At 44.8% G+C, this 16,311-nt stretch overlaps 1 protein-coding gene across 1 annotated transcript in view; it reads right to left on the reverse strand.

Moving 5' to 3' along the window:
* Window positions 1–663: 663 nt before the first annotated feature.
* EIF2D (eukaryotic translation initiation factor 2D) overlaps window positions 664–16,311 on the reverse strand; it is a gene marked incomplete at its 5' end in the record, with an annotated part of 23,838 nt that continues 8,190 nt past the window's right edge. The window contains 7 exons of the mRNA XM_019629132.1: window positions 664–879; window positions 6,421–6,584; window positions 12,711–12,806; window positions 13,514–13,603; window positions 13,959–14,108; window positions 14,230–14,333; window positions 14,762–14,807. Coding sequence (XP_019484677.1) covers window positions 788–879; window positions 6,421–6,584; window positions 12,711–12,806; window positions 13,514–13,603; window positions 13,959–14,108; window positions 14,230–14,333; window positions 14,762–14,807 — 742 coding nt within the window. The remainder of the gene's footprint in view (window positions 880–6,420; window positions 6,585–12,710; window positions 12,807–13,513; window positions 13,604–13,958; window positions 14,109–14,229; window positions 14,334–14,761; window positions 14,808–16,311) is intronic.

A 16,311-nucleotide genomic window follows, 5' to 3' on the forward strand; every position in this document is an offset into this window, starting at 1 on the left:
CAAAAGCCTGGTAACCTCTCTTCGGAAAAAGACCAAACACAGTCTTGCACACCATTTCAGGGAGCTCGTGGACCCTCTGAAGACCAATTGAAGACCCTTCCGTGAGTCCCAGGTTAAGAAGTTTGGGGCTAAAAAAAAGCATTTACTGGATAAGGCTTCACTGTAACAAAGCCATCCTCCTGTAGCCACATCACAATTTCCCACTGTTAGTGACAACATGCCAACAGTGGGAAGAATCACTACAGAAACCCATGTCCTAATGTGCTTTTGCTGCTTATTTCCATCTAGTCTAAATTCAGGGCCAATCCTTGCTTCTCTTGCCTTGACTGATGACACAGAGCAGCTGGGTTCTGCTTTCTATATGAATAACCCTTTAGAGATTGGAAGGATCTATTTTGGGGCTAGGAGGTTAATTAGGTAGTAGGAACAGATGAGCAAGAGGCTGTGGAATATTTGGCAGAGGGACTTTAAAATAACAGGAAGGCCCCACCTGCCTGACCTTTGGATGGGGTGTCTGGCTTTGACAGCAGGGGAGGAACTAAAACCACTGAAACCACATGAATGAAAAAGGCACTCCACGATGGCCTCTTCTACTTAAAATGGCTTCTGACTTGAAAATTTAGTACATTTTAGCCACGTGGAGGAAACAAGAGGGAAATCAGATTTAGATTAGAATAAACATTTATTTTGGTAAAGAATTATATCTTTTTTATTTGCAAAAGCTGAAAATGCTTATATAAATGACCAGCCCAGAGCTTGGATTTCCTCCGTATGAAACAAGAATCTGTCACTTCTTCTTGCCAGGCTTGGGGGCCTTTTCTAGGCCTTGGATGTGTTTTCGAGGAAGCTGATATTCTTCTACAATCCAAAAAGCAGAAACTCATCAGTGGGGTATNCCCAGGTGGGCATCATCCCACCCTCTCTGCCTGCATCACGAACCTGCCTGCTCCCTGCTGGGTGGCCCGGTTGCCAGGTAAGCTGGCTAAACTGAGCCCAGCAAGCTCAGATTCCTTAGTGTTCCCTTTGCGGCTCCAGTGCAGCTCCACAGAGCTCCCAGCCTGTTCCCCACTCTTGGGTCAGTTGCAAACACAGGCAATCTCATAAAACAGGAAGGGCAGAAGAATTCAGAGGGTGGAGCCTAGAACTGTCATACACAAGACTTCAGCCCTAATTTAAAAACTGGCAATATGAGCCTTGATGGGTTTCATATTTGCTATAATCAGGGACTCCCGTGTGCCTCCCATTTTCTCCCCTTTGGGGGGTGTCTACAGTGGTTGTACTATGCCTGTTGCAACATTTTAGATTGGGTTTATTTGGGGCAGATAGCTTGTGTCTTTTGTTCACAGGTTGTCAGATCAAGAGCCATACTCAAGCACACTGGAGGAAATGTACCTGAGGCACATCATCCACACCTGGACCTGATTTAGTTGATGAGTTCCTTAATTTTGAACAGATAAAGGAATGAAGCTTTTGAGGACCTGGGGAGGGTGTATTAGCATGTTTTGCATGTAAGAGGGACATCAATCTTTGAAGGCCAAAGGGAAGATTATGGTAGCCAGACTCCAAGAGGGCCCTCAAAGGTCTTCATGCCCTTGTGTGGTCACCTCCTACATAGGATCAGGGCTGACTTTTGTGACCAATAGCATATGGCCAAAGTGACAGTGTGTGACTCCTGAGGCTAGGTCATAAAAGACAGTGCAGCTTCTTACCTTGGTTTCCTAGATTTCTTGCTCTGGAGGAAGCTAGCCACCATCTTTTTTATTTTATTTTACTTTTTTAATTTTTATACGAGTTTATTTGAGCCAAACAGATGTTACACCTGGGAGCAAGATCTCAACAGACTGAGAGAGAAAAAGCTTCGCTAGCCACCATCTTGAGAGGACACTCAAGAAGCCCTGTAAAGAGGTTCATGTGGAGAGGAACCAACCTGCTAGCACCAACCTGCCAGCCATGTGACTGAGCCACCTGGAGGCACAGCCTCCAGCCCTGAGCAAGTTGCCCCACCTCACATGGTTTCAATTCTTCCAGCTGAGGCCCCAGCTGACAGGGAGCAGAGACTAGCCATCCCACTGTTCCATGTCTGAATACCTGATCCACAGAAACCATGAGAGAGATAATAATTACTTGTTTCAGGCTATTAAACTTGGGGATGGTTTCTTATGCAGCAATACATAACTAATACAGGAACCCAAGCATTTCTCCCAGTTCATCCTGAAATAGCCAATTTGTCCATGTCACTGTATGGAATCCACAGGCACATGCAATCCAGCCGCTTTTCCAGGAAATCATCCTCCACTAGCTCTTTTATTTACAATGTGAAAATTTTAAATTAAAAAAAAATATTTTAATTGCAGTTTACATTCAATATTATATTAATTTCACGTGTACAAAACAGTAGACATTTATATAACTTACAATCCCCTCAATAGGTCAAGTACCCACCTGACACCATACATAGTTATTACAATATTATTAACTATATTCCCTATTCTGTACTTTACATCCCCTGAAAATTGAAATTTTAAAAGCCTAAGATGTTTGGCTAATGCAAAGTTGGAGAGATCTAGGGAAGGGAGGAGTTTTAATAGAAAATTTTAAAAAACCTTTGCCAGGAAATTGGTGGTTCTGTGGCTTTTTATAAATGACAGGCCTCACTGAACCCAAAATAGAACTCCAGTATGTCCACCTCACTTGCTCTAGCATGGTGACCTTCTCCAGTGGGGCAGGCTCAGAACCCGGTGAAATCCAAGGTGTTCTAGTGCCTATCTAGGAGGGCAAGGAGGTAACAGAAAGCCAGGATGTATCCTACATCTGGGTCTACTTGTTACTTCCTCAAGCCCCATCCCATGGGAAGCCCAAGGCCCTGGTAAGCAGCAGGCAGGTCCTGTTGCCACCTTGGGACTAATGGAAACCAGACACAGGGGGGTCAAAGGACATACACTGGGTTTAAATTGTGACAAAGCCAGAAGGGCCCAGGACTCCTGCCTCTGTCCCCAGCTCAGTGGTCTTCCAGTTACAGCCTTCACTGGGGCGGTGGGAGAAGCCCCTTTGGAAGGGATGTCATTACCCCATCTTTCTTAACTAGAGGTAGAGCAACATGCCTCACCACATCTGGCTGCTCTGACCCTACGCGCGCGCACACATGCACACGCACACACACACACATACACACACACACACACACTCATGTGCACACACATTCACATGTGAAAATCCAAGACCAGACAACTAAAGCTTCTTTGGGAAGGGGAGAGGAATGTGTAAGAGGAAAGAAAGGGGTCTGCTGTCCAGCCTTCAAAGAATCCTGACTTACTATCCCTGTTATCGCTGCTTCATCCTCCCCATCTTTCACGCTTAAGCCTCTAGCCACAGAAGCATACAACTATTACAAAAGAAAATTAAGGCCCCTTTAATCCAAACTTTTCATTCCCTACCCTGGGGTCAGTGTAAAGCAGGGTAAGGAACATGGTGTCGGTGTCAGGTTGGCCTGGGTGCAAATTCTGGCTCCCTTACCTAGCACTCATGTAACCTTGTGCCGGTTACTTAACATCTCCGTGCCTCGTAGAATGGAGGTAGTAAGGGTCACAGGGACTAGCAGGTACCAAGCTCTCATACGTGTGGACTACTCTCATTCACTTCTCCCAACTACTGGGACAGCTGAGGAGGTGGAGACACGGACCTGGGTGTCTCTACGGACCCAAAGCTAGAGAAGGAGCCTGGAGCACATCTCATGCCCCCACATGTCCTGTGAGAAGCTGGCCTCTTCAAGGGGCAGTCTTGGAACAGAAAATGAAAGAACCAGAGGCAGCTTTGAAGATATTTAATTCACCCTCATGTTTTCACTTAGGAAAACTAATGCCCAGAAAATTGAGGTGACTTCCCAATTCAGCAAGCAGAAGTCTTGAGTATTCGATTCAGGTTGGGGAAGGAATCCAATTATTTCTCAATCCCAGTGTGCTCTGGAATGGCCANTTTATTTCTGTGCTTCTAAATTGATTCTTCTGCCCATTGATTCTTATGTAATGGGATAGATACTCTTTATCCTGCATTTAACATATATGAGGTATGAAGAAAAAATACCAATGGGAAGGCAGGGATCTTCAATACAGGAAGAGCCAGAAGTTGCATGGTGCCAGATCCGGTGAATAAAGTGGATGAGGACTCCCTGTAATGTTTTTATTTGACAGAAATTGCCATATACCAGAAGCGATGTGTGACACGGAGCATTGTCATGATGGAGGATGATTTACAGCGCACTTTAAAACACACCTTTTCTCAACCATAGTTTACACCCAACTGACTGCACCGAACAAACTGAAACTTGTCACACACTGTTCTGGCTCTCCCCCAAAGTCAAAATGACCATGAAAGGTAAACGTTTTGAATCAATTCAGGACATCAGGGCAGCCACGACAGCGTAACTAAAGACACTCATGAAAGAGGACTTCCAGAACTGCTTCAGAAAGTGGCAAGAACATGTTAAGAAAGTGGTAAGCGTGTTCAAAGTGAGGGAGAGGATTTTGAGGGGAATTAATGGCAATGTATCTTTTACTGTAATCAGTTTTTTACTGAAACACTCACTGTATTTTTTTATCATACCTTATACTTTTTAAAAAGTTTTTATTATGGAGAATTTAAAACATAAATAAAAGTAGAATAGTAAAATGAGCTCCCATGTACCCATCACCAATTTTAACGATTATGAACTCATGACCAACCTTGATTCATCTAGATTCCCATCCACTCCCCCGCTCCTGTATTACTTTAAAGCAAACTCTCCTAATCATCAGATCATTTCATCTACAAATATTTCAGTATGTATCTCCAAAACATGGCTCTTTTTAACAGAAAGATGAAACCATCATCACACCTAAAAATAAACAAACAATAATTCCTTAATACCAAGTATCTCATCTGTATCACATGCATTTTTCTCTTTTTCATCAGCTTCACAAATCACAAGTATGTGACTTTGAGATAAAAATATTAATACTTTTTAAAAAGTCACAATTCTCCCCGTTTCTTTAAAACAAGTTCTCTCTCATTCATTACTAGAGATTGTAAAGTACATTATTATTAGGAGTGGGTTGTGGAGGGCTGTTTTCAATAAAGTCTATAAAAGTTCCAAATAACCTACACTAGTCAAGGGTCTTCAGCCCCAGGGAATCTAAGAATCAGTAAGACGTTAGAAGTCAGGTTTATTCCAACCCCCTAGCTGATGCACGAAGTCCTGACTACATCTTCCCCCAACAAGCAGTTGCCTAATCTTTGCTTACAGACCTCCAGAAAATAACTCCCTATTTTAGAAAGCACCAATTTCCATTTTGGACAATTCTAATTGTTATTATTAATATAAAAATGAGGGTTTAAATAAGCTAAGATAATATACATAGAAATTGCTTAGTACAGAGTCTGGCACATAATTACACACTCGATAAACAGTGGCTATTGCTAATTATTAAGTTATCATTACTGGTTCTCATTTATTGAATGCTTATAGGCCAAGTACTATTCTCAGCGCTTCACCAATGTATATTCCTTCATTGGTTCTCACAGTGCCTTATAAGGTAGGTGTTATTCCTATTTTTTATATGAGGAAATGCAGGCAAAAAGACATTACCGTGTTTCCCCCAAAATAAGACCTAACTGGAAAATAAGCCCTAGCATGATTTTTCAGGATGCTCGTAATATAAGCCCTACCCCAAACATAAGCCCTAGTTAAGATCGTCAGCCAGACATGACTGTTTGAATAAATGTAGATTTTCATACATGAATAAATGAATAAATGTGGATTCTTGAAGCAAAAATTAACATAAGACCCAGTCTTATTTTCGGGGAAACACAGTAGTAACTTGCTCAAGGTCAAGCCGTGAGGCAAAGGCCACGTTTGAACCCAGGTCTCTAATCCCAAAGCCCACACTTATAACTGTACATTACTAGAGAGTTCTTTATTTTGAACCCAAGTCTGTCTTCTTGGGATTTCTACCATCCTGCTGTCTTCTCAAGGCATACAGAATAGGTGCACTCCTTTTCCTGAAGACAGCTTTTCACATATTTGAGGACAGATGCAATTTGTTCCCTACGATTTTGTGTGGCCAAGTTAAACATGGTCAGTTCCTTCAGCAATTCTTTAGAAGTTATTTTCATTGATCAAAGCCCAAGAGATAACAGAATGAACAGCTGAAAGCCCACAATATAGTTCTAAGAAAAAAAATAAAATCTTGTTTAACTTTGGAACCAGGTGATAGCAAGTTTCCTAGCACAAAATATAGAGGGTGGTGAGCGAGGGATCAGCTTCACCTGTTTTATACAGGGTGCAGCCCAGTCACACAAACGTGAGTGTTTCATAAACAACCTTGGAGGTGTTGCCAAGCTAAAAGCCTCCTGTCACATTAAGGGAGACTAGAACTTAGCAGGGACATGAAATCATCATCTTCAAACATTGTGTCTTTTTAAAAATTACCTTTTTATTAGAAGCTCTCTGTGCCAGGGTGATGTCAATTGGGCAGATTTTGCCTTTCTTCACAACCGGCTCTTGCCCAGGAAAGGTCACTTGATAGGCAGGCTGCAATTTTTCCAAACATCTGAAATGAGCATTAATGAGTTGCAGTCTGATAAAGCCAACAGGAACCGCTTCCTCATATCCACCCCCACCCCCACCACCACCACCACTAGCAGGCAGTTGGGTGTAAGCTGATCTTGCAGGCAGTGGTTCATCCCTGGTTTAGAATCATTCCAACCACTAGGGAGCTGCAACCAGACCAATTAAATCAGAAACTCTGGCCAGGCATATATATTTTTTAAAGCTCTCCAAGTGTGACCAAAGTCGAGACTCACTGATTCAGAGATGGGAACAACAGTGACTTGAGCCCCTGAGAACTGTCCACTGGCCTGGCCTTCTGGGAATTTCCACAGGCTTCTTGGTGGAGTTTACTGCCTGTCTCGAGACTCTGCCTTACCCAGCCTGGTAAAGTGCCACTTCACAATTCTGACAAGTTCCCATAATGCATCTTTTATAGAACACAAGGAACTTCTGCCTTTTATCTATCCAGATTTTCTCTTGCTAGCATATATATTAGGATCAACAAACTTGTTCTATCAAGGGCAAGAGGGTAAATATTTTAAGCTTTAAGGGCCACTTCTGTTGCAACCACTCAACTCTGCCACTGTGGCACAAAAGCAGCCCACAGACAATACATAAACAAATGGGTGTGGCTGTGTTCCAATAAAACCTTATTTATAAAAACAGGTAGCAAGCCAGATTTGGCATGTGGCTGTAGTTTGTGAACTCCAGCTACAAACTATTTTCAGGTTTGGCTCTGCAGAAAGACAAGAGTGTAAGAATCTTTCCTTTGAAGACTTTAAGACAATTCCACCTCAGCCTTCTTTTGGCTTCTAAATCTTTTTGACATTCTTTTTTTTAAATTGGGGAATTAGGGGAGGGGAACAGCGTTGGGGAATCGGGGAAGGGGAACAGACAAGTTGCTGTCCTTTGTTCTTCAGTCTAGTTGTGGAGGACGTCGCTTCACTGGCNCTTGGCAAATCTGTCAGCTTATGATTAACGAGCTATACCAGGGCACCAAGAATGACAACTATAACTGGTTCCAAAACTGCCAACGTTATATCTTCACCTGCAACACTGAACAGATACAGCACTTACCTGCGCCGTATCCCCTCCCACTTCACCCCCCACCTGCCAGAAGTAATCACTAGACACGTTTTCTCATATACTTGCATCCTCTGTGCCCCACCTGGTCTCTCCCAAAGAACTCTAAGCTCTTTGGTGGACAGGGACCCTGTATTCCTTCATTTTTGCATCCTCCACAATCACTTACACAGATTGCAGCCCCTAAGCGCTGACTGCATTTCCTTTAAACTCACTTAGAATATCCAAAGGACAGCCTGGGAGATAAATCAGGCCTCCGCTCCATCTTCATCCTCAAAATGTACGTAACCCACCCTTGCCCCGTGGGATCCCTTCCCCGACTGTACCCCTCGGCCTCCACCCCAGGTGGGCTGCACCCAGCCCAGAGAGGGCTGTGGACCAACCGGGTTTGAGAGATATCTGGGTGCCCTCGTGGGCGGAGGAGGCCCCTTCTCTCCCTCACCTGTCCGACCCCTTGATGGCCGTGTTGGACTTGACCCGAAAGGCCTTGGCAAACATGTCTGCTGGAGTTGCCTGAGGAACAGAAGAACAGCACAGAAAGTAGGGGCTGTCAGGAAAACCAGAGCGCGGCGTCTCGCCAAACCGCAGTCCTGGAGGCAGCCATGCTGGAGCCCGGCTGAGAAATGCGCCCGACTGGAAACCCGGGTCGCGCAGCTTCGCAGCTATTGCGGCTGAGGAGACCGCGGCTGCCCCTAGTGACAAGGCCGGGGACTGAAGCAAGGCGGGGCGGGGCCCAGGGAAGGCGGGGCCTACCCCTGCGCGCGGGCGGGAGCGGGACGCCCCGCCCCCGCTGCCCGCCCCCTCTGTCACGCTCTGCGCCGGCTCTCTGTAGAGACCCGCCCCCATCAGCCTTGACGTTTATTTCCACCCCATCAGCGTTCAAGTGTGGTCAGTAGGAGTTCTGCCAGCTCCCGTTCCATTCAATTTAGTTCACTTCCACAAAATTAATTGAACTTTTGTGTTTTATTAAACTTGCAGGCCTCTTGAATGTTTCTCTTAAGAGATTTTGTTTATTAAGTCTTTACATTTTATTGAACGCTAAAGGCCTCATCTAGGATTTTCTCCTCCCTGTTTTTCAATTTACATGGGATGATAATAACAATAACAGGGAAGCCACTCGTGTCACAGATTTGCCTCTCATCTTATGAGTTAAAAAACTACAAATGATCTTCAAATGTATTATTTTAACATATTTTTGGCCATTTATATGTACTTTTTGGATTTAGGGATTATGGGGTGGGTGGGTTGTTTCCTAAGTAATTATGTTACTTATGAGTTTATTAAATCATATGATTTACTAAAAAGTCTATGAGATAGATTAGGATCAAATGATGGTTTGGCTTCTTGCTGGCAGTGTGATCATGGGCCACCGGCTTATTCTTTCTGAAACCCTTGCATTCTTTGTGAGATGTGGATATTATATTTACCTCATAGGCCTTCCATGAGAAACAACTGCGATAACGTGTGTGTGATATGTTGTACAGTGCTTTGCAAATTTCCAATAAATAACAGATATTAGGGGAAAAATAATCTCAGACAGGGTTGANATGTCATTTTTCACTCAGGATGACACAAATAAAAATGACTCATCCTATCCAGGTTGGTGAGGATGTAGGGTAATAGGCTCCATATACCCTGTAGGTGTGAGTGAAGACTGATATAGTTTTATAGGGTAACAGAAAACATGCATGATCGTCAGCCTAACAGCTCTGTTTCTTAGTATCTACTCTAGAAAAATACTGACACTGGTGTCCCTAGAGCCATCAGAAAGGTATTGTTTGTGACAAGAGACACACTGGAGATAACCAGAATGTCCACTGAGATTCTTCTATCACCACACAGTGGGTAAAAAGATTCAGCGTATCTGGGCTTGCTGACATGAAAAATGTCTGCACTATCTTAAGTGAAAAACAATATAAAGTATAATTCTGTTTGTTTGTATTTTTAAACATACATACCCTAAATCATACATTTTTATATGCACTGAAGAAGGTAACGCAAGGATACGTTAGCAAAATGATGATGGTTACTTCTAGGAGAAAAGGATTGTGAGGTGAGGGGGCTTTTGATTTTTCAGAATTGTTCATATGATTACTCCCTAATTTATTTTTAAAAAGAAGCAGTGTGGTGATGGCAGAACAATACCATAACTATACTAAAAATCATTGGAGTATACATATCAAACAGGTTAATTTTACAGTATGGAAACTGTATCTCAATAAAGCTATTAAAATAATTAAAAGATGAGGATGATGATGTAGATGATGAAAAAAAGTGTCAAGGTCATGAAAGACAAAGAACGACCAAGAAAACGTCACAGACAGGAGGAAGACATAATGACTCAATGAAATGTGGTATCCTAAATTGGATCCTTGAACAGAAAAAAAGATATTGCTGGAAAAGCTGGGGAAATATGATTAAAGTCTATAATTGTGTTAATAGGATTGTACCAATGTTAATTCCCTAGTTTTGATCACTGTAGTGTGGTTACATAGACTGTTATCATTACAGGGATCTGGGTAAGGAGTATATCAGAACTCTGTACTATCTTTGCAACTCTTCTGTAAATCTAAAATTAAAAACAAACAAACAAACAAAAAAAAACGCAGCAGCAGCAGCAGCAGCAAATATACTTGACCCAGATGTGTGGACACCCCACAGGCTCATTGCCACTCTCTGCTTCTTCCAGAAGAACCTGTTCTTTTCTTTTAATCCTTTATCCATATACTTTGGAAGTTGTCAGTCCCCATCCCTTCCCCAGTTTTACCTAAGTTTTTCCCCTAAAGGCACAGCTGGCTGGCACAGTACCTGTTCCCCACCAAGGCAATGGCACAGAGGTCACCCTTCTGTACCTGAGGCAGACCAGCAGGGGGCACCACTAGTCCTGGCAGCATCAAATCTGCAGCAAACAAGACAAAAGCATCACAGCCTATGCTCTGACTCCATCTAATTCCACGTTTTACATCATCATTCATTCACTCAACAAACATTAATTATCAACTACGTTATTCATAATGAAAATAAAAAAACGGCCACCTGAGTAGCAAGCAGGCTTCTTCCCTTCTTGGGGGCTAGTGGTGAAATGGAAGCACAAAGCTGNAAGGACGTGCCCCTCCTGTCCCACAGCTTTGGTGCCACTCCAGTCAGGAGAGTGCAGCTTCAATCTCCTAAATTGGGAGATGGCCCGTTTCCCGCCAGAGCTATACCTTGAAGGGTCTTGCTATCTGTGGGGTCTGGGTTCAGGCCCCCGACGCTGGGGTCTTCTGAGGCTTCTGACAGGGTCTTCTCCCCACACATCTGGTGAACCTCCCCATTCTCCTCTTCCACTCCCTCCAGGGTCAGGTGCTTCATGTCTCCCTGCAGGGCAGGGTCTACCGGGATGGACCGCTTCTCTTCAGCGACATCTGGGGCATCCGGCGCCAGTGGGGCAATGGGAGGTGGAGAGGACTTGTCTCCAGATCGCCTGGAAAAATCTCATGTCAGAAATGCCACGTAGCAACCACAGCACTTTTATCCTGGGTCGGGGGTCAGCCAGGAGCCATAGGCAGGGGTGTCCAGGGGAAGGGAGCGAGCCTGGGCTCTCATTTCAACTCTACTTCCAATTCTGGGCCCAGGTGAATGCTATGTCTTGGTTTTCTCATCTCTGAAATGAGGAGAGTAATTCTTGCCTCCTCCCTATCTCAAAAGAATAATAATGTTATTAATACACATCTGGGGACAGAGAAATATTAAAGAGAAAGGAGTTAAAAGAGAAATCCCCAAAAGTAGTTCCTTTCTATGAGGTAAAAATAAAGCCGCTTTGAATTAAACAACAAAATTAAGATTGCAAATTCGTCAGTAGGACTAACTAGTTAGGTGGATTACAGACACCCGAGGCTCACAGTGAGGAACAAAGTGCCAACACCTGGACTGCTCAAAAGCTGCAGAGCCAGCTGCTTCTGTGTTACATCAGAATGCAGGCTAACTGCAGAGCAGAGGTCACGATGGTTTTATGCCACTTAACCTTAGGAACACAGGAAAAAAAGCGATGTCACACAGCAGAGCATGCAGGGAGGTACAAGCACAAAGCTTGATCTTAGCCAAGATTATGTAAATCTAACTAAGCTTCAACTAACAGCTGCAGCAAGGCCTGTTAGCATTGTGACTAGTGAGGCCAGAGTGTACGTTTAGGCTATCCTGATCAGGTAAATGTCACAGCTATTTCTAAAAGGTCTGGGGTGAGGGGCTGAGGCAGCCACTGAGAAAACAACTCACACAACATGACCTTGACTGCCGTTGCTCAGACTGCTAGTTAGAAAACAAGGTGCTGGGAGAACATCAGGAAATAGCCCTCAAGTGTCTGCTATAATGCAGGCTAATGAGGTTGTACCCCCAGCAAAGCAGAGCTTAGCCAATACATGTAAAATGAATAACTCTCAGAGCTAAAAATGTAGGGATGAATCTATACCAACAGGCCACAACACTTGGCCAAAAGACCGGGTATACTGCTTTAAAAAAAAGCACTATTTACTGTTTTGGGAAAATGACAAAATAATAACCAGAAAATAGACTGGTATACAGCTCCAGAAAGCAATTGTTACAGTGAGAAAGTGTAACTTCCGTACTGGAGAGATCTGGAATGTGACACTTGAACAACATACAAGTAATCCTCACCCTGGTGCCTCAGGATCTACTGATTGGGATTCAGAAGTGAGAAGGAGGCCAGAAGATGGCCTAAATGTGGGTGGTAAATATGGCCAAGTCGACCAGAGCTGTAAAAATAAAGACTATCGCTGCACTGAGAGGCAGACAGACAATCCCTAAGGCCTTCTTCCAGGCCTAGGATTCTATAATCCACCTAGAAAATAATCAAAGTTCTCTGAAATTTCTTCTCCAAACAGGCAAAAAAAAAAAGTCATTTCTCCATGTTCTGCAAGGAAATCAATGTTTGGGGTCAGCAACTTGCCTAAGGACTTAGTAGGGACCAAAACTCTCATTTGTGAATCCAGGCCCCACACTCTCTCCACCCANCTAAACTGGGGGAGGGGCTGCCAATCCCCACTACCTGGTCAGGAGACTGTCCCAAGGAAGCTTCATAACTGTGTGCTGTTCACTTTTCTCTAAGATGCTGTCACATAGGATGGGGTCCAATTTCACGAGACTACAGGGAAAGAAGAGGCAATAAAGAAATCCCAGCCCCGCCCCTTCTGACTCAAGGGCCAGCTCAGGATTCATCTCTTATCATAATGTCCATTATAGTCATTCAGGATTATTAGATCCAATTGTGGGACCACCATCCATGCAGCAATGCAGCCTCTGGATGGGAGGCGCAGGTATGTTTTCCTAGAACAAGGGAGCAGGTGGTACAGGAGCAAGTGGGATGGGAAAAACCGCAGACCAGGATTTGTGGGTCAGTTCTACTAACTACCCATACTTAGGCCAGTACAACTTTTTCATCATATGGATGTCTTTTGAAAGTATAAAAAAAATTATTACGGAACACTCTTCATTTAGCAGTTTACCTTCTGTACCTACTTACTAAGAAAACAGAGAAGACAAAAAGCTATGATGACTGCAGTACATTCTTTTAAGTTTGCATTTTATCCCTCACAATAAGCATCTGCATTTGAAAAGCAGCAGTGGACAGATATAACATTTTTCAGTCTCCAGTCAATGCTGATAGCATACACGGAGCTGAACACTAGACAATAACTCTAGGTGCCCGTAGCCCACGGTTTGCAAACCCACGGTCCTTATTATTTCCACCAGGCTGTGATCTCCTACACGCCCTTCCATCGCGGACATCTTCCGCAAACTGTCTGCTAAAGATGAATACTCACAACACAGAGTTCCTCCCCACCCACTCACTTTTTGTTGTCTGCATCAACCAGGTCATTTTTCTTGGCGTAGTTAATGATGATCGTTCGGACCTCACCGCCCTCGAGAACGCTCCCCTTCCTAGGTGAGAAGTGACTGGGGGGTTACTTCATGCTGTGACAGGAGACAACCTGCAAACACCAAGACTCACTGCCTGCTTTCCCCAGCTTTTTGACCTCTATTTTCTTCCCTTTTCCTGACTGAGGTGAGCAGGACCATGTAAAGAATAATTAAAGGTAAAAAAAAGGGGACACCTGTTCTCTTATTCATTTAGTCCAGAGACACTTTCTGGGGGAAGGAAGCTGGAGCCGGGTCTGGGAGAAAGGGAGAACAGGGCAGGGCAGCTTTTGCCAGTCACAGAACACTACTCCGGCGGAGAAGAGCTACAGGCCAGAATACCAAACAGGCAGACAAGGGCTGCCCTCCAAAAACTCACTTGTGGCCAGACTCCTGGAAGAGCAGGGTCATGCTGGCTGGGACACAGTAGAGGGGTTTTATATCTGGAGGGTGATAGGGCTGTTCCCTGCTACCCTCCTGGATAGTCTGGGAGGTCGGGGAGGGCTCGGGTATGACGAAAGATGTGATCCTAAAACCCAGCAGAAGGAAAGAAAAAACACATTTTATACTAGTGTCTTGGCAAGTCCCAGTCCATGGCCCAGGCGCCCCAGGGCCAGCTGAGCTGTGGCGACCAGGCCCCCTGCACTCACCTCGGGTGTTTCCAGTCCACAGCCACAATGCTCTCCACCCCTTTGCTCAGCTCCTTCACCTGTATAATCTGCTCCTGCTGCATTTGCTGCAGGAACTTAGAGAGCTAAGGGAGAGAGGGCCAGTGGTAGGGGACTTCATTGCTGCCACACACACACCGAGCACCTAGGATGTGCCAGACACCGAGCTAGGCAGGTCCTGGGGTGGGACAAGGGACAGTCCCTGTTCTCATCCAGCTAGGAACTGGGAGGCCCCACCTGAGGGTCGGAGAGTGAGAAGCTGCTAGAGGCTAAGTGGTGAAGCCTTTCCAGAATGCTAATTAGTTATAAAGGGATCAAGAGGAGAGAGGGGAGTGGTGCCACCCAACTGCCTCAGCCCAGGGCATTTTCTTCTCCCCTCCACCCCACCATGCCTGGAATTAAAAAGCTTCATTCCAGCCTGAGCCCCGGAGACAGGTCTTCCCCAGTGTCTATCCAGCTCATGTCATGTGCCCCTACACACCTCTGTGGGTATGCAGAGAGGGTACCTGCTTACCTTTTTGTAACTTGACTTCTTTATGTCCAGTTGTCGTCCTTCAGGGCTGATGACAGATGGAAAAGGCAAGTTAAGCTAACAAAGCAGTAATGGTGGGACCTGCCTGACATGGAGAGGAGGGCACTTTCCCTCAGTCTTCTCCTCCAAGTTCAGAAAGAGGCCGCTGTTCCAGAACTCCCTGCCCAGCGGCGGCATCACAGAGAAATACAGGCCTTAGGACACGCTAGATCAGGGGTCGGCAAACTGCGGCTCGCGAGCCACATGCGGCTCTTTGGGTATGTACATGTAGCTCTGAAGTAAAACTGAAAATAAAACTATCATAGTTTCATTTATAAAAATTTTAAAGGATTTTTAAATTTTCCTTATTTGTGAAAATACATTTATGGCTCTCAAAGAATTTTTAAATTGTTGTGAGGGACAGGATTGGCTCTTCCGTTTCAAAAGTTTGCCGACCCCTGCTCTAGATCATTGCTGTCCAACACACTTTTCCATAAAGATGGCATGTTCTCTGTCTATTACCCAATGTGGTCGCCACTAGCCACACATGGCTATCAAGCACTTGATATGCGACTACTATAACTGAGGAACTAAGTTTTAAATTTTATATAATTAACTTAAATTTAAACAGCCACATGTGGCTGTGGCTACAGTATTGGAATACAGCTTTAGATTCCTCTCAAACTAGACAAACTCCTGGGGCCCCCGAAGTTCCACCTCAAGCAAGGTGAACCTTTCCATTGCGAAGCTCACTGTGGCAGATGGGCCGAGAGCAGGGTTCGCAGGCCAAGTGTGGCCACACCCAGCCATCCCTGTCTGCGGTTGCCTCAGTGCTCCAGCGGCAGAGTGGAGTGGCTGCAATAGAGACTACACAGCCTGCAAAACCAAAAATACTGACTCGCTGGCTCCGTAGAAAATGTTTTCTCGCTCCCGCCCTACAGCTACTCGTTTTCATGGAGAGGTTCCTGATGAAAGGTGTAAGCATACCTGCTCCCCAGAACTCAGGTCTTTTCTCAACATGGGACACGCAGGCGCACTGGGATTCTCAGGGAGCCCTTCTAGCACCCACCCCAGGTTAAGAACCTCTATCCAGGGTCCCAGTACGTGCCACCCAGCAAGGTCAGGACACATGGCCACGTGCCCGCCACACACTCCAGACCCCATGCTTGTCTAGGAAGCCTTACAGAAGCCCACATGTTAACAGGAAGGGTGTTATAGTAAAACCACTTTTTATAAAACAGAGCAACATTCTCAAAAAAAAAAAAAAAAGTTCAGTCTTGGGGTAAAAATTAATGAGCAAACCTTCTGACATGATAACATTCACCGAGTGCTTACTAAATGTCAGGCTATTTAATCCTGACAGGAATCCTGCAAGTGCTGGAAATGAGGGCTCACAGAAGCCCAGTGACGAGTTCAAGTTCGCCTGCTCCAACACCCTGGCGAGCTGGCATTTGAACCCAGATGGCTCTGTCTTCAAAGCCCAGGTCCTGTTCACATGTGATAGTCCCTCTCCTAGTGGTTTGTGCTTGGGGGTACAGTGGAGGGCTCATACT

Source organism: Hipposideros armiger, unplaced genomic scaffold (assembly GCF_001890085.2).
Source record: "Hipposideros armiger isolate ML-2016 unplaced genomic scaffold, ASM189008v1 scaffold_826, whole genome shotgun sequence".
In the NCBI taxonomy this organism is placed as follows: Eukaryota; Metazoa; Chordata; class Mammalia; order Chiroptera; family Hipposideridae; genus Hipposideros; species Hipposideros armiger.